General features: G+C 43.4%; 1 protein-coding gene across 1 annotated transcript in view; it reads left to right on the top strand.

Annotated features, from left to right (window-relative positions):
• SMARCD2 (SWI/SNF related, matrix associated, actin dependent regulator of chromatin, subfamily d, member 2) overlaps window positions 1–26,677 on the top strand; it is an 85,836-nt gene that overhangs the window by 28,609 nt on the left and 30,550 nt on the right. Inside the window, exon 2 of the mRNA XM_039361234.1 lies at window positions 10,534–10,721. Coding sequence (XP_039217168.1) covers window positions 10,534–10,721 — 188 coding nt within the window. The remainder of the gene's footprint in view (window positions 1–10,533; window positions 10,722–26,677) is intronic.

Raw genomic sequence — 26,677 nt, 5'->3', positions numbered from 1 at the left:
ATCCATTTCTCCATTTTATCCTCTCCAGTTGGGAGCACCCGAGTACCATGGTCCTCCTTCACCATCCCAATCCTCTTATAGCAGGAGCTCATCTCCTGCGAGTACGACCAACCAGATATACCATGGTCGGAGGAGGAAGACCCTCTGCCATTTGGAGGTCTCTTTAACCCAGCCCTTTTCTTGCCATTGCTTCGCAAGGCCAGCACAACTGCCAACATAGGCCCTGATCGGATCCCTCAGTCAGACCCCTCACCCCGCTCAGATCCGAACCCGGTGTTTTTTGAGCCCATAGTGACTCAGCCTTGTCCTTCTCTCTTCTTGAACGAAGTTCAAAAGCAGTGGGTCTCACCTGGAACCTTCCCTCCTCCAGAAAAAACGGACAGGAAACTGTTCAGCGCAGCACCAGACTTGGCTGACGCACTGGAGGTGCCAACCATGGATGAACCCTTGGCCCCTCTCTTGTCCTCGTCTACGGTGTCAGGAGATAGGGCTGAGGTGCTGAAGGCTGAGGACAGGAGATGGGAATTGACTTTCCACAGGACTCACCAGGTGGCGGCGTGGGCGATAAGAGTGGCTACTTGTGCATCCTTCTTTGCTAGAACTTCTTTCCTTTGGCTTCATCAACTACAGGCCAGGCTCCCTCTGGAGGAGGGACGCACACACCAGGACCTGAGCAAACTAGTTGCAGCATCAGAGTATGTCTCTGATTCAATACTGCACACAGTCAGGTTTTCCTCCAGGACCATGGCCTCCAATGTCACAGCACGGTGACTACTATGGCTTAAGAATTGGCAAGCTGACGCCAAATCTAAGTGGCATCTGGCTGTGGCCCCTTATCAGGGGGGTCAGCTGTTTGGGGAGGCCCTAGCACCTTATTTGACCAAGAATAAGGATAAGTGGAAGGTGCTGACCCATCTCAACAGGCAGGCTGACAGATGTACTAATCCTTATGCCTGTAGGCAGTCATTTCGGTCAGGAACAAGCTCAGTCCCACACTGCCCCCTCGCCCCTTCACAGCCAGACAGGATTGCCCATCTGACAGACAGGGTTCCAGACCCAGGCAGCAGTACCAGGGCAAGTGGCCCTTTCGGGGGAGGAGGTCGCCCCTTTAGAATGTCCAAGTGACTCTTGAGCTGCCCCTCCCATAGGTGGCAGACTAACACTCTTTGCCCACCAGTGGGAAGCCACCACCACAGACTCCTGGGTCCTCCAAACCATTCAATACAGTCTGTCCCTAGAATTCATGTCCAGCCCACCAGGGTGCTTCATTTCTTGCCCCCAATGAAAGAACCCAGTCAAAAAGGGCCTCGTGCAAGAGGCCATTCGTCATCTCTTGGACATAAGAGCCATAGAACCGGTGCTGGCTGGTCAACAGGGTGGTGAATTCTGTTCCATCCTCTTTGTGGTTCCAAGGCCTCAGGAGGATGGAGGGTGATTCTAGACTCAAAAGTCTGAATTCCCATATTGCATACCGGAAATTTAAGATGCAAACACTCCAGTCCATCTTGGATAGCATGTGGAAGGGAGACTTCCTGATATCCATGAACCTCACAGAAGTGTATCTCCACATCCCCATCCTCCCCGACCACCGGTAGTTCCTCAGGTTCTGTTATATGGGCCATCACTATCAATACAGGGCCCTGCTGTTTGGCCTTTCGTCAGCTCCCAGGGTGTTTACCAAAATCCTGGCGGTGCTCGCCACACACCTGAGACTGGTATCGGTATGCATTCAATGCTACCTGGACGACATTCTCATCCAGTCGTCCTCCCTTCTAGCGGCCCAGTCGGACCTGTCATTGTCGATCAAGGTTGTCTAGGAGCACGGGTTCTCAGTGAACTTTCGGAAGAGCCAGACAGTTCCCTCGACCTGGCTCCTACACCTGGGCGCCATCATAGACACAGTCAGTTGCCAGGTTTACTTATCCAAGGAACGTCGGGACAGCATCCAGAATGAGCCGAGGTGGCGCAGCAGTGAGAGTGAAGTACTGCAGGCCAGTTTAGCTGACTGTGTTCAGCAGGTCAGCGGTTCAAATCTCACCGGCTCAAGGTTGACTCAGCCTTCCATCCTTCCGGGGTAGGTAAAATGAGGACCCAGATTGTTGGGGGCAATGTAAATATATATATACATTGCTTACTGGTGTACACTGCTTAGAGAGTGCTTGCACTTAAAGCGGTATATAAGTCTCATAAATAAATAAATAAATAAATAAACCTGGTCCTCAAGGTATGCAGAGAGCGCGTTGTGACACTGGCCCTGCTTTCCCAACTCCTGGGAAAGATCGTTTTGTGTATCGCAATAATGCCCTGGACCAGACTGCATTCCAGGAACCTCCAATGGTTCCTGCTCCCCTTCCAAAGGTTGGGCACCAGCTCCTCCAACCAACTGTAAGGGTTCCTGCTGAGACCCTGTGGTCCCTCCGATGGTGATTCTCGCCAGTGGTAGCCAAAGGGTCATTCTTCAAGGAACCCGTCCGGCTCACGCTTATGACAGATGCCAGTCTGTTCGGCTGGGGAACGCACCTTCGGTCTCAGTTCACTCAGGGCCAGTGGTCCCAAGCAGACCTGAAACACAATATCAATTGGTTGCAGCTCAGAGCCATACACCTGATTCTCTGCCACTTCCGCAACAAGGTTGCAAGGCAACACGTGCTAGTCCTTACGGACAGCGTGGCAGCAAAGGCCCACATGGACCAGCAAGGGGTACCTGGTCCAGGTCCCTCATGGCCGAGGCCCATTTATTGGGCTCCTGGGCAAAGACCAACCTGTCCTCCCTCAGGGCCGAATATATCTCGGGACAGGCAAACCGGCAAGTGGATTTTCTAAGCAGGTCGACCGTGGATCATTCCGAATGGCACCTGCACCCGGATCTCTTCGCAGAGATAGCGCAGCGCTTCGGACAACTGGTCATAGACCTGTTCTCTTCTCCCAGCTCCCAAGATTCTTCTCCCGGTTCCCGTCTCCAGGGGCAGAGAGAGCAGATGCTCTTTGTGGTCTATGGCCAGGGGGCCTGCTTTATGCATTTCCCCCTCTCCCTCTGATCCCGGCAGCCATCCGCAAACTGCTGCAGGAGCGGGCGGGGCTAATATTCATGGCCCCGTACTGGCCACGGAGGTTGTGCTTTGCCGACCTTGTGAATCTCTCCAGATCTCACCCATGGAGAATTCCCCCAGATTGCATGTCTCTCAACCAGGGAGTTCTACAACACCCAGAACCCCAGTGGCTGCAGTTAGTCGCCTGGCACTTGAGCGCTTGATCCTGACCCAGGAATCATATTCATCAGGCGTGATTTCCATGATTCAGGCCTCCTGATGGCCAGCAACAAATCGCATCTATGACTCCACATGGAGGAATTTTTGCCATTGGTGTGAGAGGAGGCAGCTAGATATCTTGGAATTGACAATTCCACAGATTTTGTAGTACTTGCTCAAAGGCCTCGATAAGGGCTTAGTGCTTAATACCATCCGCAGGCAGGTTGCGGCCCTATCAACCTTACTTACCTGTGCCAATTCTGTTCCTTTGGCCCAGCATCCCAGAATATGCTCCTTTCTCAAGGGCGCCACCAACACAAAACCGCCCGTGGTACATAGGTATCCCTCTTGGGAATTGCCGTGGGTACTACGGGCTCTCACCAAGCCACCGTTTGAGCCTCTCATAACTTGTGCTCTGCGGTCCTTATCTCTCAATGTTGCCTTCACTATCACATCAGCCAAGCGAATCTCTGAGCTTTGGGCACAGGGATGACCTTTGTATCTTTCACCAGGACGGGGTGGTCCTTCGCTTGGATCCTACCTTCATTCCCAAGGTCAACACCCTTTTTTAAAATACGTTTTATTAGTTTTTTCATTTTACAAACAAGTGCTTAAGAATCAACGTGGTGGCAGGGCAATCAATTGTCCAAAAACAAAGTCATACTCATAAAGTTCAGATTAAACCATTAAAAACCCCTCTCTATTCCCTCTAATAACATATTATATTCAAGTTAATGTATTTCAATACAGCTAAGTCAATCAAAGCAATCATCAATAACATTTCATCTAAATAAATCCAAATCCTATATTAAGCTTTACTATTTCAATTGCTATATTCCATATTGCTAATATAAATACATAATTAATACTTCAGGTGTCTCTCCATTCCCTTTTTCCTTAACATAATCAATAATCATTTATTAATATTCTTTTTTCTTAATCAGCAACATTTCATCTAAATAAATCCAAATCCTGTATTAAGCTTTACTATTTCAGTTGCTATATTCCATATTTCTAATCTAAATACATAATTAATACTTCGGGTGTCTCTTCACTCCCTTTTTCTTTAACACAGTGGTTCTCAACCTTTCTAATGCCGTGACCCCATAATACAGCTCCCCATGTTGTGGTGACCCCAGGGGCGTGGCCACTGAGTGGGCATGGCCGCTGAGTGGGCGTGGCTACCGAGTGGGCATGGCCGCCAAGTGGCCACCGTGGGTCCCATCGCCTCAGCAGATGCACAGCTGCCCTTCCTCTTCCTTGACGCAACCTTTCGCCCGCCCCAGTGACTCCCTCCCCTTTCTGGGGTCCAGGCATACCCTCCGGAGCCCCGGTGTTTACCGACTGCAGGAAGCGAAGGGTGCCCACGTAATCCTGCTCGGTTGAGGACACAGAGGCGAAGACGCAGCTGGCGGTCCGTATCCTTTGCCGGTTCCAAAGGGAGAGTACTGGTGCCGGGGGCCACTGCCCCCGCCACCGCTGCCACCGACGGCTCAGATACCGACTGCACTTCCACGGCTCCTGCCTGCCTCATCTTCCAGATCATCCCGACCCCACTTTCCTCACTCCGTGGCCGGCTTTAGGCGCCCTCCATCCCCGAGGCGCATGCCAAACACACCACAAGGATCGAGTCTCTCGAGCTCGACCTACCAGCAGGAGCGCCGCGCAGGGACATGGCGAGGAGGCGGCGTCGGCAGCTAGGAGCAGAGCACAAACCGCTGAATGGAGAGAAGTGTTTCTCTCCATTCAGCGCTGTTTGCGCTCTGCTCCTCATAGCCGCCGCTGCCTCACCATGTCCCAGCGCGGGGCTCCTGCTGGTAGGTTGAGCTCGAGAGACTTGATCCTTGTGGTGCCTTTGGCGTGCGCCTCGGGGATGAAGGGCGCCTAAAGCCGAGCGGGGAGTGGAGCGTGCGCCAGCAGGAGCGCCGCGCTGGGACATGGCGAGGAGGCGGCGGCGGCTACGAGGAGCAGAGCGCAAACAGCGCTGAATGGAGAGAAACACTTCTCTCCATTCAGGGCTGTTTGCGCTCTGCTCCTCGTGGCCACCGCTGCCACCTCCTCGCCATGTACCAGCGCGGCGCTCCTGCTGGTGCACGCTCCACTCCCCACTCGGCTTTAGGCGCCCTCCATCTCCGAGAGAGACTCGATCCTTGTGGTGCGTTTGGCGTGCGCCTCGGGGATGGAGGGCGCCTAAAGCCGAGCGGGGAGTGGAGCGTGCGCCAGCAGGAGCGCCGCGCTGGGACATGGCGAGGAGGTGGCGGCGGTGGCCACGAGGAGCAGAGCGCAAACAGTGGTGAATGGAGAGAAGTGTTTCTCTCCATTCAGCGCTGTTTGCGCTCTGCTCCTCGTAGCCGCCGCCGCCTCGCCATGTCCCAGCACGGCGCTCCTGCTGGCGCACGCTCCACTCCCCGCTCGGCTTTAGGTGCCCTCCATCCCTGAGAGAGACTCGATCCTTTTGGTGCGTTTGGCGTGCGCCGCGCTGGGACATGGCGAGGAGGCGGCATCGGTGGCTACGAGGAGCAGAGTGCAAACAGCCCTGAATGGACAGAAGCGAGTGGTGAGTGGAGCGCGCGAAGGGACTTGACCAGGGCAGCGGGCAGAGGGGAGGGTCGGCTCCGGAGGCGGAGGTGGCACTCAGAAGTGAGGGAGGGGGTGGTGGCGAGACGAGCCCAAAACAGTAATCTGGACAGCGCAGCAGGCGACGAGGGGAGAGGCCGGAACAAAGAGAGAAGCGGCTGGGCAGCAGGAAAAATGATGGGATTTCTACGATACGATGCAAAAAAAAAACCTTGCCTTGGCACAATGGGAAATAGTGAGAAATTGATGCACAAAAGTAATTTGGGGCTCATGTTGCTTTGCGATCCTTGACGCTTAGAGAGATAAGTATGCAAGAATTTTTGATTCGTTTATTTAACTTTAACAAAACGAACTACAAACTTAAACTCCACTGAAATAATTAGAGAGTACCCGTATACACCGGAAAATACGGTACATATATTCCTCTGTCAAGCAGAGGAAGCTCAGCGGCAGGCCAGAGAGGAAACTTACTGTTTTTAGTTGTTTTCTCTCTTGCTTTCCGCTGTTTGCTCTCTCTCGCTTGTCCTCTGTATTGCTTTCCTCCACGTGCTCCGAAACCGAAACTTCCTAACTTTAAATAGAAAAAAGCTGCGCATGCGCAAGGAGGAGGGAGGCAGGAACAGCACTTTCTATATAGCCAAATAAGGAAGTAGAACAGTTAGAAAAGGGAAAAAAAATGGTGGACAGCGGGGTTTGGCGACCCCCGTGAAATGGTCGATCGACCCCAAATGGGGTCGCGACCCATAGGTTGAGAACCGCTGCTTTAACATATTCAATAAACATTTATTAATATCATTTCTTCTTTTTTCTTATTCTTCTTCCTTTACAAAATAGCTATCATTTCTAATAAAAAAAATATTAGTTCAAAAAAGAAAAGAGAAAAAAAGAACAAAAAGAAAAAGAAAAACAAAGACAAAACAAGAAAGAGAGAAAAAAATACCTTTCTATTTCTATTATAGTTTATAATCTATCAATCCCTCAATATCTGTGTCAAACTCTTTTAACCTCCTCCCAAAATTACTATATCCACAACAACCATGTTAATACATAGACAAATATCCTCTTATTAAATTCAAACCTTTAATTAATTTCTATTCAATCTAACATCTTATTTAACTGTCTTAAGCCATAAATCAGTCCATATCCAGTAAGCCTTTTAAACCTGCCATATAAAGCCTTAAGTCACACTCTTAAATCTTATTCTAGCTTTCTTTTTATGCCACACAGGTTTCCATAACAACACCTCTGTATCAATGAACAAGTCACTTTTTATGCCTTGTAGTTTCCTTTGGGTCAAACAAAAGTGTCCCGTTTTGTGTTTTAAAGACCTGGCTCTTTTGTAAGTAATCCCTTGTTTTAAAGAGTCAAGTCTCCACATTTGAAACTGTTGAATAACAGGCTCAATTATGTCCAAGTTTGTAGTTAATAGTTGCTTATCCAAGCTACCATAGTTCTCAGTTAGTTGAGCTTGTCTGTCCATTTCTGTTGATTTTAAAGTTGTAAGTGGTTTAGTTACAGTCCTTTTTAGTTCCTCGGAGATCTCATCAGCATGCATATGAAGTAAAGTAGAATCTTCTTTAACCTTAGTTGATTGCGCTTCTGTTGTTTTTTGGCCTATAGAATGCTCAGATAGAGTCTGGGGGTCAATTTGTAAATTCAAAGCAGGATTTCTGTTTTTTATTGCCATAGTACACTCTTTTATTTGCAAACGTATTTGGTCAGTAGCTTCATAAAGTTTTTTCAATATGAGCTTATAGTCAAGTTGAACATAGAGTTTCTCCATTTCAAAAATAATTAGAAACAGTCTGTATCATTTAGCAGAGGCTGTGTTCAAGGAACATTTAATCAGTATCCACCCCCACCAATATAGCTGTTAAATTTCTTTGTCTTTTTCCTTTTATGGTAATCTGAAGGTCACCATCAGTCTCACCATCAGAAAAGGAGACAGTTGCAATTTTGACTTTTTCCACCAGGTGTCCTCAGTAAAATATAAAATCTCCTCCCAGAGACTAGAAATATCATTAATAAGATCAGAAAACACAGAAAAAAAGAAGAATTCTTCAGATGTAATCCAATGGTAGATTCAATATTAACAAAAAAATTTCCAAGACCCCAAAGTGAATAAAAAAGAATAAAAATAGAAAAAAAAGTCACTTTAAATTAATTCAGTCTATTTAAACTTCTTTTTCCCACACTCACAAATGCCGCTTTCTTAGAGCAGGGAAATAATTTCAAAAGTACTTTTTACAGGCACAAAAAAAAGGAGAACCAAGAGAGGGAAAGAAAAAAGTCTCACTCAGCTCAGCCACGGTGGTTCCTGTGCTTAGATGTTCTTCTGACTTCTGGTTACAGCGGCAAGGTGAACGGCCATTTTACTGGCCGGTCTTTCCACCGTCGGCCCAAAGGAGCAATCTCGGGCCGTGGAAGAAGCTGCCGCTCTCCCACGGATGACGAGGACCTCCTCAGTGGTAGCCGCCCCTCCAGGGCGGCTTTTTGACCCAATTAGGGGTCTACCAGCAGCGGAGAATCAGCTAGTGAAGAGAGCAGTCTCTTTGCGCAGCTGTAGGCACCGCGATCCGGAACCGGTCAACACCCTTTTTCATAGGGCCCAGGAGATTGTTTTGCCAGATTTTTGCCCTAATCCAGTGGTTCTCAACCTCTTTAATGCCGTGACCCCCAACCGGTCGTAAGTTGAGGACTACTCAACTGGTACAGCACCGTTTGCAGAATGGGACTTTTGGCGGGCTCAGCAGGGCAGAGACAGCCTGGACAATTCCTATTGGCTTTTGAAAGCCAATAGAATTAGACTCTATTCAAGAGAGTCTATTCTGTTGGCTTTCAAAAGCCAATAGAATAAAAGGGAGTAGCACAGCTAAGGAAAAGGGGGAAAAAATGGCGGACTGCGTTGTTTGGCGACCCCCGTGAAATGGTCGTTCGATCCCAAATGGGGTCCCGACCCACAGGTTGAGAACCACTGCCCTAATCCATCCCATGACTTGGAATGACAGTGGCACACACTGGACGTCCGCAGGGCATTACGCTATTATATCAGGAGAATGGCTTCCTTCTACAAGTCTGAAGCCCTCTTCGTCTCCTTTCACCATTTCTCTATGGGACGGAAAGTGCCTGCCTCAACCATAGGCAGGTGGATCAGGGCTTGTGTTGAGAAGGCGTACCAGTTGTGTTCCCTGTCAGTTCCAAGTCATGTCACAGCACATTCAACTCACAGTGCTGCAACCTCTGCGGCATGGGCCACACAGGCGTCCATTGAGGAGGTTTATAGGGCTGCAACATGATCTTCGCCTTCCCCATTTGTGAGGCATTATAAGCTAGACAGGTTTGCTTCCACGGATGCCTCCTTTGGACAGAGGGTCCTTCAGCAAGTGGTATCTAGGGACGGGACTCCATCCATGACTGCTTCCCTCCCATTGGGACAGTGAGGTTTTGGTATGTCCCATTGATGGATTCTCCATCTCCTGTGCTGGAGAAGGGGTGTTGCCTTACCTGAACGCCTTTTCTCAGCACAGAGATGGAGAATCCACTTCCACCCCTTTCGGTCCGTCAAGGCCGGTGTTAGGGGTCTGGGAGCCAACATGTCAGACTGTCATCACTGGCTTTCGCCCTCGTCGAGACTGGGCGTGTCCTAGTCCAGGATGGGCGTGGCAAGTTTGACTGACTTGATCTAATGGGCAGGAAGACAGAGCAAACCCATTAATGGATTCTCCATCTCCGTGCTGAGAAAAGGCGTTCAGGTAAGACAGTGCCCCTTCTAACATATGCCAACGAAATATGGACAGTAACCTCACAAAAGCTATGAGTGGTGCAAAAACCATAGAAAGATACATGCTCAGCATCACAAGACAAGATAGAAAGATCTGCACATGAATCAGAGAACAAATGAATGTATATGATATCAAGAGAGTAAAAGTATTGAAATGGAAATGGGCTGGTCACATAGCAAGACGAACTGATGGTAGGTGGACTAAGGCAGTCATAGATGGATTCCACTTGATAAAAAGAGACCTAAAACAAGATGGATTAATGATATCAGCAAGTATTGTGGGCCCAATTGACAAAAGAAAGTTCAAGGTCATATTAGTTGGAAAAATGCAGAGGCTAGAATGATGGTTGGAAACATGCAGTGGATAGACAATGGCTAGAATGATGATGAAGAAGAAGAAGAATGTATAATTTTTACCAATATAGATGGTAAACAACTCCAACTTAATTTTCCTTTAAGCTACAGTATAATTTGATGTAAATGTAGATTTAGTCAATAGTTCCTTCCATTGTTGCATTGTAACTCTTTCTTGGAAATTTTACTTCCATATTATCATACAAATTTTTTTCTGTGTTATGACTTCTAAACAAGAGATGTATGCATATTGTACTGATTTTATATGAGTGTTTATAATTCATGGGGTTTTTTATTACACTGTTACCATTGTATATTCCAGCCTTTACTGAGTAATTTTTTCTGTTTTTAATCTGCATATGTAATTTTGTTTTTCTTGCTTTAATTCTGTTCAGCATGAAAAGCATTTGAAGGAGAAACCAGGATGAAATTCTTGGGCTTACTATTCACTTTATAACATTCCATACTTTTATCAAACTTTGTCTGATAATATGTCTTTTAAGCTTCCAATGAATTCTTGAGAGTTGCAGGGCCAAGTTTTCTAAAATGCCCATTTTTTTTCTTTTACACCAGCGCCCTGGAATGCTGCCTAGTGGAAGGATGCCTATGGCAGGATTACAAGTGGGATCACCTTCAGGCTCTCCATATGGTACAACTTCTTCCATGAGACCTGGAATGCCACCATCCCTGATGGATCCCTTCCGAAAGCGTCTACTTGTTCCTCAGGCACAGCCGCCTCCAGCACTTACACAAAGGCGAGGGTAAGAATGTGCAATAAGTGGAATGTTTGTTGTACAGGTGATCATGAATTAATGACCACTCATTCAGCAACTATTTGAACTTAGGAAAGCACTGAACAATTATTATTTATGAATATCCTCAAAGTTTCTGCTGTCACTGTGCCCCCTCAGTCACATGATTGTGATCTGGGTGCTCAGCAACTGGCCCAGATTTCAGATTATTGCAGTGTCCTGTGTGACATGATGACAATTTGCAACCTTCCTCCACATAAAAAGGGAAGCCTGCAGGAAGATGGAGACATGGTCATATAAAAATGATCCCCCGTGATATGCTTAATAATAATATCCGGGGAGTGCTGGGATTGCTTTACTAAGCAGCTAGATTTACACAATATTTCCCTTTATAATCACATTGATTTACGATGAAAATTTTGGTCCTGATTACCAAGGACCACCAATAAGCTCTACATTCTGTTTGTTTTTGTGTTCTATTTATTAGAACACAAAAGTCTTTTATGATTGTGTACATTTGATAAAGAAACATACATTTTGAATAAATGTAAGAATAAAAGAGTGGAAAAGACAGCTATATATTGTTTTACTTTTTAATCTTCTGTATATGAAACGTCTTGAAATATGTGATATTTATAAAGATGGAAAAGGTTTTAGTTTCTATTCTTTCTTCTTCACATATCTCTTCCATCTTAAAGTTCTCCCTTGCTTCAGTCATACATACTGATGAGAAGGGATAAGAGACTACTGGGTGTCTGAATGCTATCAGAAGCTGCTCTATTACTGAGTAACTTTAAACTACATCCCATAAAATATATGATTCATTAATGAAAATATTAACAGTTAATTAGCATATTTCTGTTAAGCAATAAGAATCATTTACCTTTTGAATTAACTAATATTTGCAGCATTTCTGAGCATAATTGCCTCATTAAAATTTCTACAATTTAAAACCACAGCTATCAGGCTCAAGCTTAGTGTTTCCTGTTTTTCTGTCTAAGTTTTAAAATGGAGAGAGATTTATTATTACATTGTCTATGTGAAGGAATATTCACCTGTTGCCTGAAGGTAAAGTAGCTCGCTTAGATTTACTATTGTAGTAAGAACTAGACCTTAATGGATTTTTCTATTATCAAGAGACTGCATTTGTTTGTTTGCTTTACTTATGTTAAATCATATAGTTAAGGTATTCCACAAGATTTAGAAGGTTTGTTTTATGGCATTTTGTGAAAATTATCTGTCTCTCTGGAAGCATAACTTTTGTCAGAATGCTTTGTTTAGCTGCAAATTCCCAACACAACAGGGAGGGACTGTTGGAGATCTTGTTGCTGTGGTAAGCCAAAAAAGAGATTGAATCCATTCAAGTTCTGTTTTCAGTTAGCTAGAATCAAAAATACTTACCAGGCTTTCTCAACCTCTTAAGTTAGTGGAAATGGAATGATTCAAAGTATTAATATGATCCTCATGCTACCCTTTCTGATGATTCAAAGATGATAATTTTTTGTTGAACCCTTTACAAGACTTAAAATGATCCACTTCTCCAAAATAGCCCATCCTCTCCAGCAACATGAAAGAATTGCCTGGCTAGATTGCAGTACCTTACTGGCCTTAACTGATCAATAAATAAAGCTTGGTTGGCTTGGTTAGCACAGTATTTAAATGCTTTTACTGAGAAGAATAGACAATATTGTTGAAAACAAGGAAATGGGTGGAGATGCAAATAGCAGCAGACAGCACTGCTGCATGGGAGGGGCTGCTTGCCTGATGAATGTAATCCTTTTGTAATGCCTATACGAAGCTTCTCTCTGTTTTAGGAGATTGGAATAGCTCTGTTAGGCTAGAACAAGTCCATTTTAATTCACATCTTGTTTCTTACAGTAGCCAGTAATATACTTCTGGGATATTACAAAGCAGGAGATGGAGACTATAATGGTATTTGGAGGCTCGTTGCCATTAATCCAGGGCTTGATTCTTCAGGACAAAAGGATCTTCCTTCTAGTTATGCATTCTTTAGACTTCGTCAGCAAAAATGTATGCTAACTTAATTTGCATTGCCTCAGTGCCTTAGCTCTAATCTTCTCCAGTTACTAGATTTAATGTACTGGTAGTCCTTGAGTTACAACATAGTAGAGCATGCAGCATCTTTATAGTTAATCATAAGGGCAAATTTTCCCAAATGTTCTGCATGGCACTGCGAGGTGCAACATCATCTGTAATTTTGAAACCAAATCATACGTAGTTTTTTTTTTGGGGGGGGGGGAACAGAGGACTACCACCTTTAATGTAGGACAACGTATGGAGAGTAATTTGTGTATTTCCTTAGGTTTATTTCCCATTCTGACCATATCAAGAAAAAATATCAACTGTTCTTCATAAAATACAGTAAGTGGACTTGGACAAGTATAGGTGGATGCCTGGAATGAAGGGTTTAGCTTTCAACTTACTTAATGACTGGTGCTCCATATGGTAATATATTACTTTGACCATTTCTGAATATAAGTCTATTAATCTTCTATGTTTCTAATGATTGAATTGTCTCCCCTGCCCCCCTTTGAGGAAATCCTCCTCCTCTCCTAAGCTTCAAAGTAGGATCGGCTTCCTCACAAAAGCGGAGGGGAGAAGCAAAGGGGGCGAGAAAGCTTGTGGCGGGCTCGAAGGAGCACCTATGAGCATTGGTGATGAGAAGTTCCCCACAAACCCAGGGAAGGGGTGGAGAAAAGGAGCCCCCTTTGGGAGGAAACCGCCACCTTCTTCTCCTTGGCTTTGCGCTCTTCTGTTTCTCGGCAGTCGGGCTGCCAAGTATCTGCTGGCTGGAACTTCCTTTCCTTCCCTCCCTCTTGGTCTCTTCCTCCTACCCTCTCTCTCACATTGTCCCTTCCTTCCTTCCTTCCTTCCTTCCTTCCTTCCTTCCTTCCTTCCTTCCTTCCTTCCTTGCTTGCTTGCTTGCTTGCTTGCTTTCCTTCGCCTCCCTCTTTGTCCCTCCTTCCCTCCCTCTTTCCCCTTGTTCCTTCCGTCCTTCCTTCCTTCCCTCTTGTCCAGGATCGGGGCGAACCTCTACAGCTGATCTGTGCTTTTGCAGAGCAGCCAAGAAGCAGGTCAGCTGTAGCAGCTCTCCTTGGCTCCTGCCCAGCAAACTTGCTCGAGCTTTGCTAGAAAACATGCCGCTTGCTAATTTAGCAGAAGCACGAATCAGCTGTAGCCCGGCGCTGATCCTGGGGCTTCTGCTACCTTAGCAAGTGGCTTGTTTTCTGGCGAAGCTGATCAAGTGAGCTGGGCGGAGCGCTCCTCTGCCTCTGGCAGCCTGTCCCCCTCCCCTTGTCCCTTCCTGGGCATGGAGGGGGGGAGGAAGGAAGGGACGAAGAGGGAGAGAAGTAAGGAACAATGAGAGAGAAGGAACAATGGAAGGGAGGGAAGGAAGGGACAAAGGGAAGGAAGGAAGGAAGGAAGGAAGGAAGGAAGGAAGGAAGGAAGGAAGGAAGGAAGGAAGGAAGGAACTAGGAGGGGGAGGAAAGGAAGAAAAGAAGGAAGGGACAATGGGAAAGAGGAAGGGAAGGAGGAAGAGACTAAGGGAGGTGAAGGAAAGGAAGGAAAGAAGGAAGGAAAGGACAATGCAAGAGAGGGAGGGAAGGAGGAAGAGACTAAGGGAGGTGAAGGAAAGGAAGGAAAGAAGGAAGGAAGGGACAATGGGAGAGAGGGAGGGAAGGAGGAAAAGACTAAGAGAGGTGAAGGAAAGGAAGGAAAGAAGGAAGGAAGGGAATAATGGGAGAGAGGGAGGGAAGGAGGAAGAGACTAAGAAGGTGGTGAAGGAAAGGAAGGAAAGAAGGAAGGTACAATGGGAAAGAGGGAGGGAAGGAGGAAGAGACTAAGGGAGGTGAAGGAAAAGAAGGAAAGAAGGAAGGAAGGGACAATGGGAAAGAGGGAGGGAAGGAGGAAGAGACTAAGAAGGAGGTGAAGGAAAGAAGGAAGGGACAATGGGAAAGAGGGAGGGAAGGAGGAAGAGACTAAGGGAGGTGAAGGATAGGAAGAAAAGGAAGGAAGGGACAATGGGAGAGGGAGGGAAGGAGGAAGAGACTAAGAGGGAGGTGAAGGAAAGGAAGAAAAGAAGGAAGGAAGGGACAAGGGGAGGGAAGGAAGTCAGGCACCCATCCCAGTCTCATCCCAGAGACCCAGAGATTCCCCCCCACAGGCACTCTGCAACCTGAGTGATCAGCTGGCCACGCCCCCTGGCCATTGATCAAATGACCCTGGGACACTGTGAACATCATAAGTATGAATCAGTTGTCAAGCATCCAAATGTAAATGACATGACCCTGGGGAAGCTGCAACAATCATAAGTGTGCAAAATGATCATAATTCGCTTTTTCAGTGCTGTTGTAACTTCAAACAGTCACTAAGCGAATTGTTGTAACTCGAGGACTGCCTATACTTTCCCTTTTTTTCCCTTTTTTTGGGGGGTCAAGTTTTTGATACCCCCCAGCCAGCTGGATGGGGGGTTGTGGGTCACCACAACATGAGGAACTGTATTAAAGGGTCGCGGCATTAGGGAGGTTGAGAACCACTGTTCTATTCTTAGTTCGTAGGCACTGAACCGCCTCTATTTTTAAGAGTGCTAGTTAAGTTAGAGGTGTTCCTTGAGGGAATGCAACTGCCACCTAGCAACTATTCACTTGATCAGTGAATCTGAAACTTTAGTTCCTTTCATTCACACTGTGTGGTCAGTAGAGAAGCAAACTTTCCTTAACTACCTACTGCCCTTATCTCTATCAAGTTTTTTCCCCCTTTTCTTTCCCTATTAAGTGAGATGCCTTTTTTTCTTAATTCCTCTATTCTGCTTCTTTTTTTTCCTTTCTATGTATGGACATTTGAACCCAAAATTTTTGTTGCTAAGCAAGATAATTGTTAAGTGAATTTTCCCCATTTTATAACCTTGCCATAGTTGTAAATGAATAGTTGTTAAGTTAGTAACAAGGTTGTTAAGTTAATTTGGCTTCCCCATTGATTTTGCTTGTCAGAAGATTGCAAAAGGTTGATCATATGACTCCAGGACACTGCAACTGCCATAAATATGAATCAGTTAGGAAGCATCTGAATTTTGATCAGATGACCATGGGATGCTGCAACAGTTGTAAGTGTCAAAAACAATTATAAGTCACTTTTATTAGTGCCATTGTAACTTCGAACGGTCACTAAATAAACTATTGTAAGTCAAAGATGATCTGTAAGTAGTTTATTTTAATGAAAAATTATTAATATAAATGCCTATTTTTTTCTTTTGTTCCTGTACTGTTTTGGAGAGCAGCTTCTGATAGGCATGTTTATACATGTATACAAGTATGTCATATGCACTGATTAGTTGGAAGAATTTGGGAAATTACGCATTGAAAATAATTTGATTGTGCCAATAATTTCTTTCTGGGATTGTCTTAAATTCAGACTGCACCATTTTTAGGGAAATCAGATACTTTTTTCAATTTCTAAAAAAAAATTAGAGTAGATAGATAAAACTTTAATCGCAAGCCAAAATATAAGGAGGAATCAAATATCACCCATAATATACAATAAACTGTGAGAGAAAACTAAGCTCCACTGTAAATTTGGTAAGTTATAAAACTTAGCAATTAGGAATGTTTAAATAGGCCTTGTATATCTGGAAGGTATCTAATATAATATTTATCACAGTCCTGAAATATTCCTAATCAGATAAAATATTATAAAGTGTAAATGCTATATAGAAGTTTAGGGAAAAGATTTTAAGATACTTTGCTGTCTTAGAGTTAAAAATATAATTGCCAATAAAGGTGAGATAGATATCAAATTTTGTCCTATTGTTAAAATTTATTACTTTATGCTTTAATGCAACATTTGTTTGATTATGCAGAATTGAACAGTAGTGGAGAAACACATATTGTAGTATTTTTAACTTCACGTTAGGGTTTATATATTACATTTTTAGTGAGTTTCATACAATGTTAAGGTGAAGTTGTAATTCATTCTTCCGCATCTCATTTAATATAGATTTCTATCTCCTTCGTTTACTCCTTTCAAGTTTATTTTTTATTCTAATCATGTAAGCTATTTCTACTGAATTCAGCTGTGGGCTGTTCTTTTCTCAAAAATATTTCTGGCCCATCAAAAGACGCTGCTTGGCCTAATTTTACCAGCTGTTTTTAAAAGCAAAAGGTTTGGAAATGACATTCAGTTTCTTGGCAATTTCTTCTTCTCCAGCTTGATCCAAAGAAGATGTTATATAGAGAACTGAGCAGCTGTAAACATCTGGCATTGAGATTTCAGAGGCCAAATTCTGCAGAGAGAAAATAAAGGTGTAAATCAGTAGAAAACTGCTTACTAGTTCTCATTTTCAAATGCTGGAAACCATTATTCAATTTAAGTTGCTATATTTTTTTCCTTCTATGATAAGTCTGAAATGAAATTGATCTGTTTTAAGCAGAATTTCATTTCCTATGCTATAGCTCTAAAGTGTGTTATTTTTGTCCCTTTTATTTATTATCTAAATATTTATTATAGATAAATATATTCGATGCATTAATTTATATTATAATACCTATATTAAATCATTTTATAACAAAGTTATAAAATTTATGAAGAACAGCATTTTAAATATAAGACTTTTTACAGCTGTTTGTGCAAATTTGAGTTATGAAACATTTCTGTTCTGAAAAGATGGAAATTTTCATCAAGCATCAGAAAAAAGAAACATATCATGAATTTATTGACCAAATATTTCAACTTTCATTGGAATATTTGGATACTTCTGCAATTTTGAACAACTATAGAATAGAATAGAATAGAATAGAATAGAATAATTTTATTGACACTTTGAATGTACACTAATCGGCATATGTTAAAATGAAATTTCATTGCATATAGCTCTCAAAAGGTCACCACCTCCAATATACACTACATAAATATGACATAAATAAATACAGAATTATACATATACCCACATATATTATATGGCACTGAGAAAGAACAAACTCTACTTCAGATTATGTATACTGCATGGCAAGAAAAATGAATCTTGCGAGTTTACCAGAAGGATGGCATAGGGAACAAAATTATTACAGAGCTTTGGGTAGTCCTGTTAGAAATACTTCGAAACCTCCTCCCAGAGGGGAGCAACAGAAACAGACTGTAAAGTGGATGTGTGGGGTCTGTAACAATGCTTTGAGTTCTAAGCACGTAGCACTTATAAGCAACATCCTGAATACCAGGAAGCGAACTTCCTATAACAGTGGTGGCGAACCTATGGCACGGGTACCATTATCCCAGCCTTGCCTCTCCCCGTGACCCCCTCCTCTCCAGCAGCCCCCCTGAAGGAGAGTTGCCCACGAGCGTGGCCCACACAAAGCAGCACAGCCAAGGACATGGCAGCCAGGCAGCGTAGACAAAACTTTGCGCTCACACCCCATCATGCAGTTGATGCCGCAGGGCATGGGCAGAGGGTGTGGCTGCCATAGCACTGCCTGGGCGATCTGCGGCGGGCTCTGGAAGTGGTGAGTGGTCCTGTGAGTAGGCAGGGCGGAGGATGGAGGGGCAGGGTGGGGGGGGTGGGGCAGGGGCGGGGCCAGTTTTTGGGCACTTGGTCTCTAAAAGATTCACCATGATCTTCTTGGCTGTCCTTACCAATCTCTATATGGACTTTTCTGTTTGAGGCACTGCTGCCACCAAACCAGACAGTGATGCAGTTTGTTAAAATGCTCTCAATCGTGCCTGTGTAAGAAATGGCCAGGATAGAAGGAGAGAGATGTGCCCTCCTCATCCAATTCAGGAAATGCAGACACTAGTTTGCATGCTTCACTAAGGATAAGGTGTTGAGAGACCAATTCAGATTGTTAGTTAGCTGCATTCCAAGATACTTAATACTGTTGACCATCTCTACAACTACATCCTTGATACTGAGTGTAATATGACTGTGCCAGCTCTTTCTAATATCTACAATGATCTCCTTTATTTTATCAACATTTGGAACCAGGTTATTTTTATTGCACCAGTCCACCAGAGCCTTCACTTCTCCAGCATAGGAGATGGAGAATCCACCAATGGGTTAGCTCTGTCTTCCTGCCCATTAGACTAAGTCAGTCAAACTTGCCAAGCCCATCCTGGACCAGGACACATCCAGTCTTGACTTAGTCTCCAGCCCAGACGGACGTGACACATTTGGCTCCCAGCTTAGTTGCAAGTTGTACAGATCTTTTTTCATTTGTGGATTCTTCCTTAATCCCCTCAGGCAGCTCAGCAGCGCTGGGCTCAGCACTGCTTCAGTTGGACTGCTGGAGGGCTAGGGCTTCCTCCTAGTCCTTGATGAGAGCAGAGGCCTTCGTTCTCCCACACCCTCACATCGTTGCGGTGCTGGGATCAGCGCTTTAGCCGGGAAACCCCCCCTCAGTTCCCCTGCTGGAGGGCTAGGGCTTCTTGTTACCCTGATGAGATCGGAGGCTTCCGATCTCCCACCTCCTCATATTGTTGGGGCGCTGGGATCAGCGCTTCAGCCAGGAAACCCCCTCAGCTCCCCTGTGTCTCCTAGAAGCCTCGCATGGTTTCTTTTGCGGCCAGATAGTTGCAGCCGCCATCTTGGCAGCCGCGTGGCAGCAGTCATCGCCGATTAGCTTCCCTCATAGTCGTTTTGGCTCTTCGCTCCTTTTTCTGGCCCAGTGTCTCTTCACGCCTCCAGGATATCAAACAGGCATTTGCCTGCGGCCTTGTTGCTGGCCCTTCATAACTGATCGGCGCGGCCACCATTGCCGTTTTTCTCACCGTTGCCCTCTTGCCTGGCTTGATACTGTCCTTTCTTCCTCTTTTTTGATCCAGAGGGAGCAGTGGTGACCATGGCCGCCATTTTGAATGGCCAGCATGGCTGAGAGGCCTGTCCCTCGCTGGGAAGCCAGGGCCTAGTGGCAACTCTTGCCTCCAACTTCAAAAGTGGTTATTTGGGCCATCATTTCCAATACAAAGCCCTGCCGTTCGGTCTTTCGTCAGCTCCAAGGGTGTTTACCAAAATCCTCGGCGCACACTTGAGAGTGGTACCGGTATGCATTCAATACTATCTGGATGACATTCTTATCCAGTTGGCCTCCCTTTCAATCGCCCAGTTGGACCTAGCGTTGTCCATCAGGGTCCTCCAGGACCACGGGTTCTCGGTGAACTTTCAAAAGAGCCAGACAGTTCCCTCGACCCGTCTCCTGTACCTAGGGGCCATCATAGATACAGACCATTGCCAAGTCTCCCTCTCCCCAAACTGTCAGGACAGCATCTGAGCCCTGGTCCTCAAGGTCCGCAGGGAGCGCGTAGTGACACTGGCCGTGCTTTCCCAGTTGTTGGGAAAGATGATTTCATGCATAGCGATTGTACCTTGGGCCAGACTACATTCCAGGAACCTCCAGTGGTTCCTGCTCCCTTTCCAAAGATTGGGCACCAGCTCCTCCAACCAAAGGGTAAGGGTCCCTCCCCAGATCTTGTGGTCTCTCCGGTGGTGGTCCTCATCAGCAGTAGCCAGATGATCCTTCTTCAAGGAACCCATTCGGCTCACACTTACGACAGACGCCAGTCTGTTCAGCTGGGGAGCGCACCTTTGGTCGCAGTTGGCTCAGGGGCGGTGGTCCCAGTTAGATCTGAGGCACAACATCAGTTGGTTGGAGCTCAGAGCCATACACCTGGCTCTCCGCCACTTCCGCAACAGGGTTGCGAGGCAACACGTGCTGGTCCTTACGGACAACATGGCAGCAAGGTCCATGTGAACTGGCAAGGGGATATCCATTCTAGGACCCTCTTGGCAGAGGCCCAGCTGTTGGGCTCCTGAACAGAGGCCAATCTTGCCTCCATCAGGGCCGATCACATCTCGGGGGAGGCAAACTGACAGGCAGACTTTTTGAGCAGGTCGACAGTGGACCACTCAGAGTGGCGCCTGCACCCGGACCTTTTTTTTTTTTATTATTGAAAGTTTTATAAATTTTACAAAAAAACAAAAACAATACAAAACAAAAGACAACATATACAAAAAAGAAACTAAACATTACATATATATATAAAAAAAAAACCCATCCCCCACCCCTCACAAAAACCCTCCCTTCCCCCCCCCTGAGCTTCCCAGAGCAGAATATAGGCTTAATTAAAAATTAAGAAATAAAAATAAAAAATTAAATTAAAAAATTTATATTTATATATATATATAAAAAAATATCTATATATATATATAAAAATAAAACTTATAAAAAAGCTATGTGATATTTTTGTATACCCAATCTAAATTGTATAAATTTTATCCATTTGTCCCAAACAGCAAGGAACTTCTCTTGCGTTTGTTGCTTTAAGAAAGCCGAAATCTTTGCCATTTCCGCCAGATAAGCTACTTTAAGAAACCATTCCTGCAATGTAGGCAAAGATTCCTTCTTCCAATATTGTCCTACTAACAGCCTAGCGGCTGTAATCAAATTTAACATCAATACAACCTCCTTTGTATCACAATCTGTAACAATGCCTAACAAAAATAATTGCGGAGTAAATTTTACCCTCCTTCTAAAAATTCTCTGGATATTCCACCATATTTTGATCCAAAATGCTTTTATCTCTCTGCATGACCACCAAATATGATAATAGGAAGCATCCTTATAACCACATCTCCAACATTTGGGTTGCACGTCAGGGTACATAAGAGACATTTTTTGTGGATCAAGGTGCCATCTATAAAACATTTTATAAAAATTCTCCCTAAGGTTCTGTGCTTGTGTAAATTTGACATTTCTCACCCAAATGGTTTCCCAAATGTCCAATGAGACTGGGACACCAAAATTCTGCGCCCATCTAATCATACAATCTTTAATTAATTCCGTTTCTGAGTCCATTTCAACTAATACCCCATAAATTCTCTTGATATGGGTTTGTCTTTGATCCTTAACTTGCTTAATAAGATTTCCATCTTCTCTAAGAAAACCCAATTTACAATCCACCTTCCATTTATCTACTAGTTGCCTATATTGAAACCAGGAATAAATAATATTTTCTTGCGCTAAATCTTCCCGTATTCTTAACTGCCAGTTTTGCCCATCCCATCTAAGTAACTGACTATAAGACACCATGTCCATTTTTACTCCTCTTTTTATTCCTTCTATCGCATGCGAAGGTATAGCCCATAATGGAACTTTAAAATCACTTTTATAATATTTTCTCCAAATCCTAAGTAAAGAAATTCTTAAAATATGAGATTTAAAGACCCAGTCCATTTTTTTATTAAATATTAAATAGGCATGCCACCCATAAAGTAAATCCCATCCCTCTAAATGAAGTATCTCAGGATTTGTCAAATTTACCCAATCACTGATTAGTGTTAAAACCACCGCATCGTAATATAATTTCAAATTTGGTACCTTAAGTCCACCCCTCTCACGGAAGTCTTGCATAATTTTAAACTTAACCCTTGGCTTTTTCCCTGCCCAAATAAATTTATTAAGACCCTTCTGCCACTCACTTAAATTAATCTCATTTTTCAAAATCGGTAACATTTGAAACAAAAAAAGAAACTTGGGTAGAATATTCATTTTTATCACTGCAATTCTTCCCATGAGGGATAATTGCAACTTCTCCCAATTCTTCAAGTCCTTCTGTACCCTGACCCACAACCTTTCATAATTATTTTTAAATAATTTTACATTAGAAACAGACAACATCACCCCCAAATATTTTACCTTATTAACAATCTCAAAACCCGTCAAGTTAGCCAAAATCTGCTTCTCCTGACTAGACATATTTTTAGGTAAGATTTTAGTCTTATTTACATTAATCTTGAAACCCGAAACCAAACCATAATGATGAATCAACTGTAATAAGTTTACTGCAGAATAATCAGGTTGCGACAAAGTAACAACCAAGTCATCCGCAAAAGCTCTCAACTTATATTCTTTTTTGTTAACTTCTATTCCTTTAATTTCCTGAGACTCTCGAATTTTGATCAATAATATTTCCAGTGTTAAAACAAACAACAATGGCGATAAAGGACACCCCTGTCTAGTACCTTTCTCTATTGTAAAAACCTCCGACAAACCTCCATTAACAATAAGTTGTGCCATTTGTTTTTGATATATTACCGTAAGAGCTTGTAATATCTTTTCGCCAAAATTCATTTCTTCCATTACTCTTAGCATAAAATGCCAATTCAATTGATCAAATGCTTTTTCAGCATCTAAAAATATGAGCCCTGCAGAAACTTGGTTGTTCTTGTCTAAATATTCTAATAGATTAATAATTTGTCTAACATTATTTTTCATATATCTTCCTGTTATAAACCCTGATTGATCTTTATGCACAAGATGATGCGCCACCCTCATAAGCCTATTTACCAAAATTTTTACAAATATCTTATAATCCACATTTAAAAGAGATATAGGCCTATAATTTTTTGGTAAAGTAAGATCTTGATCCTCCTTTGGAATCAATGATATAAAAGCACTACGCCATGAAGGAGGAATCTCTAAACCCTGTAAGATACCATTAAAAAGATCATTTAATGGTTGGATCATCTCCTCCATTAAAGCTTTATAATAAACAGCTGTTAACCCATCCGTACCCGGTGCTTTCCCTAGTTTCAATTGTTGAATTGCTGAGGCAATTTCCTCCTTAGTAATTAAACCATTAATTTCATGTTTCTGATCCTCAGTCAGTTTAGGAAAACTTGCCTCAGCTAGATATTTATTTATATCTAGCAGTTGCACATTAGTAGATTTGTATAACTTTTGATAATAATCCAAAAAAGATTTTTTAATCAATTCCTTCTGAGAAACTAATTTACCCTTGTAATTTATTTTCTCTATTATTCTCTGTCTCTGTTTCTTTCTTAATTGATAAGCCAACCATCTCCCAGGCTTATTAGCATTACAAAATGTATTTTGTTTCATAAACAATAAATTGGTTGCCGCTTGATCTGCTATCAACATATTAAATTGTGACCTTAGTAACTTTACAGATTCTTTAATACTTTCATCAGAAGGATTTAAATCAAGGCCCTTTCTTTTGATTTAATTTCATCTTCAAGTTCTCTACGTTTCTGCATCTGCTTCCGCTTATGACAATTATTCATTTTTATCAAAACACCACGCATAAATGCTTTACCTGCATCCCATACCATTGACATTGAAGTCCCCTTATACATGTTCAAAGCAAAATAGTCCTTTAAACACTCCTTTAACTTTTGAACATTCTTCTCTTGTCTGAACAAATTTTCATTAACTCTCCAGGATCTCCTTTCCTCTTTCTCTTGAGTCAGCTCCATCCAAACTGGGCTATGATCCGTCAGTGATCTAGGAAAAATCTTTACATTCTTTACTTTATTATACAAATCCGTAGTAATCAAAAAAAAGTCAATTCTTGAAAAAGATTGGTGTCTATCAGAAAAAAAAGTGAAATCTCTCTCCTCTTGATTACATTCCCGCCAATAATCCCTTAATTCCCAGTCTTCCTTCATATCAAAAAAAGCTTTAGGTAACCTTGCTTGTTTAAGAAAAGGAGAGGAACCTTTCTTGTCCCTTTGTATATCTAAGACGCCATTCCAATCACCCATTAATACCACTGATCTATAGTCAAGCAATGTTATTTTTTGATGTAACTGCTTATAAAATTGTTCCTGTTGTTGATTTGGAGCATAAAGTCCCACTATAAGTACTTTCTTACCATATATACCAAGTTCAATCATCACATATCTCCCCTGGGGATCTGATTCTACCAGACAAGCTGGTAGGTTTTGTTTAACATATATAACAACTCCCCCTTTCTTCCCAGGAGCAGAAGATATAAAATGAGATCCCAAACGAGCATTGACTAAATATTTCTGATCTTTAAGTAAAATATGAGTTTCCTGTAAGCAAATAACATCATTGGTATGTTGCTTCAAATAATAAAAGATTTTTTTCCGTTTCTGAGGAGAATTCAATCCATTAACATTCCAGGTCAAAAACTTTGCCATCTCCCTTGGCACGCAGCCTGGAGAAGACACCATCAAGATCTGAAAGAGCTGCATGTGTTGCATAACTCTTGGGTCTTGCTCCTCCCACCGGCGATGATGCACTTCCAGAAGAATTCTCTTTAGGCTCTTTTTTACGTTGCTCCTTCTCTTTACGCTTATAAGCTGCACGAGTCATCCTCTGCTCTTTAACCTCCATCTGGCGTTGCCTTTCAGCTTGTATCATCCCAGCGGAAACCAAACCTAATGCCTCAGATTGCTGCTCGACTTCCTTGCCACTCGGAGATTTCTGACCAGATGGAGTTGAGCCTGCACCCAGGACCGAAGTATAAAACTCTCTAGCTTTGTCAACTGTATTCAATCTGTAGCGTGTCCCCGCATGGCTCAAAACAATACCCATCGGAATTTCCCATCTAAATGGCATCAATCTAGCTTTGAGCTCATTGGTTAAAAAAGCGAAGTCTTTCCTGCTTCTTAAAATTTTGGATGGGATTTCCTTTAGAATGATAACATCTTGGGCAGCAATCTGAAATCTTTTATTGTAAAAGGCTTGTATAATCTCATTCCGCAGGGACTTCTTTGTAAAATAAATCACCACATCTCTAGGCAAATTCTTCTGCTTAGCAATCCAGGAGTTAAGTCTATAAATTTTTTCCACTTCTCTATGTAATTCTCCTTTATCCATATCCAAGGCCACTGCCAGATCAGTAAGGACCACCTCCACCAAATCTTGATTCATATCTTCCTTGAGGCCTCTAATCCTCAGGGCATACTCCATCTGTCTGTACTGAAACATCAAAATATCTTCTTGTGAGGACTCCACCTTCCTTTCCACATCTTGAATTTTATCATCAAAGGAATCAACTTTGTTTTCCACTTCCTCAAGCCTTGCATCGAGCTTAACCACCACAGTAGCCAAGCCTGAAACTGCTGCAAGTATATCTTGTCGTAAATCATTATTATTTTCTTGCAATTTAGTCTTTATCCCCGTTATCTCTTCTTTAAGATCAGATTTAATTTCTGATTTAATCTGTGAGGCAAATTGCTTCATTTCCTCTCTCATTTGAACTACAATCTCTCCCATTATGCCTCTGACCTCTTGTGCTGAAAGTCCAGGCAGAGGGGGGGAGGGTGGTGGCTGAGCCGGTGGTACATGTTTAGATTGTTGTTGTAATTGTGCAGTGGAAGTTATAGGAGAAGAAACAACCTTAGGTATTGAAGCAGGCTGCTGTCTCTTTGAAGCCATTTTAAAAAGCGCAGTTCTCACTTCCCTTTCCCCTCCACACAAGAAGGGAGGAGGAAAGAAAAAGAAAAAGAATTTAAAAAGAGACAAACTATAGTCCTTGAAAATCCAGAGAAAATCCAAAGAATAAAAGATAAAAGAGCAAACAATTCAAAAGAAAAAATTCTAAGCCAAAAGCAAAAGCAAAAGCCAATCCTTAAAAAGGGAAAGTAAAACAAAAGGGAAAGGAAAAAAAAAACTCCGACACTTTCAAAACGCCATCTTAAATCCTTTCACTAATATAACAAAGAAAAGGAGGAAAAATAGTAAAAATCAAATAATAAAAAAAATAAACACCTAAAGTATATAACAAAAATCCTTTAAACTGCTCCGTCCGTTTAAAAATTACTCACCAAAATACTATAAACACGGAGATAGAAGCGGCGGTTTCTTTTGCTTCCTAGGAAGCAAAAACAGCTGGGAGGCGGAGATCAGCAGGAGCTCCGAGGGAACACTCCTTTCACCCCCTCTAGAAATAAATCCAGAGGGGGTTTAGGGGTTCTACCTCTATTCCTGCGTTCTCTGTCCCTTCCCTTTGCCCGGGAAGGGAATTCCGAGCCGCGGGCCAGCTGATGCGCGCTGTGCTCCGCGGCTCTGACACTTCCCCAGCTGGACGGCTAAAAGATAGCCGCCATCGCCGTCGCCTCGTACCGGAAGCTCCCCACCCGGACCTTTTCAGGGAGATATCGGAGAGGTTTGGCCTACCGGTCCTGGATC

Source organism: Crotalus tigris, unplaced genomic scaffold (assembly GCF_016545835.1).
Source record: "Crotalus tigris isolate CLP2741 ecotype Arizona unplaced genomic scaffold, ASM1654583v1 scf7180000019221.656610, whole genome shotgun sequence".
In the NCBI taxonomy this organism is placed as follows: domain Eukaryota; kingdom Metazoa; phylum Chordata; class Lepidosauria; order Squamata; family Viperidae; genus Crotalus; species Crotalus tigris.
This window is presented reverse-complemented; position numbering and strand designations above follow the sequence as displayed.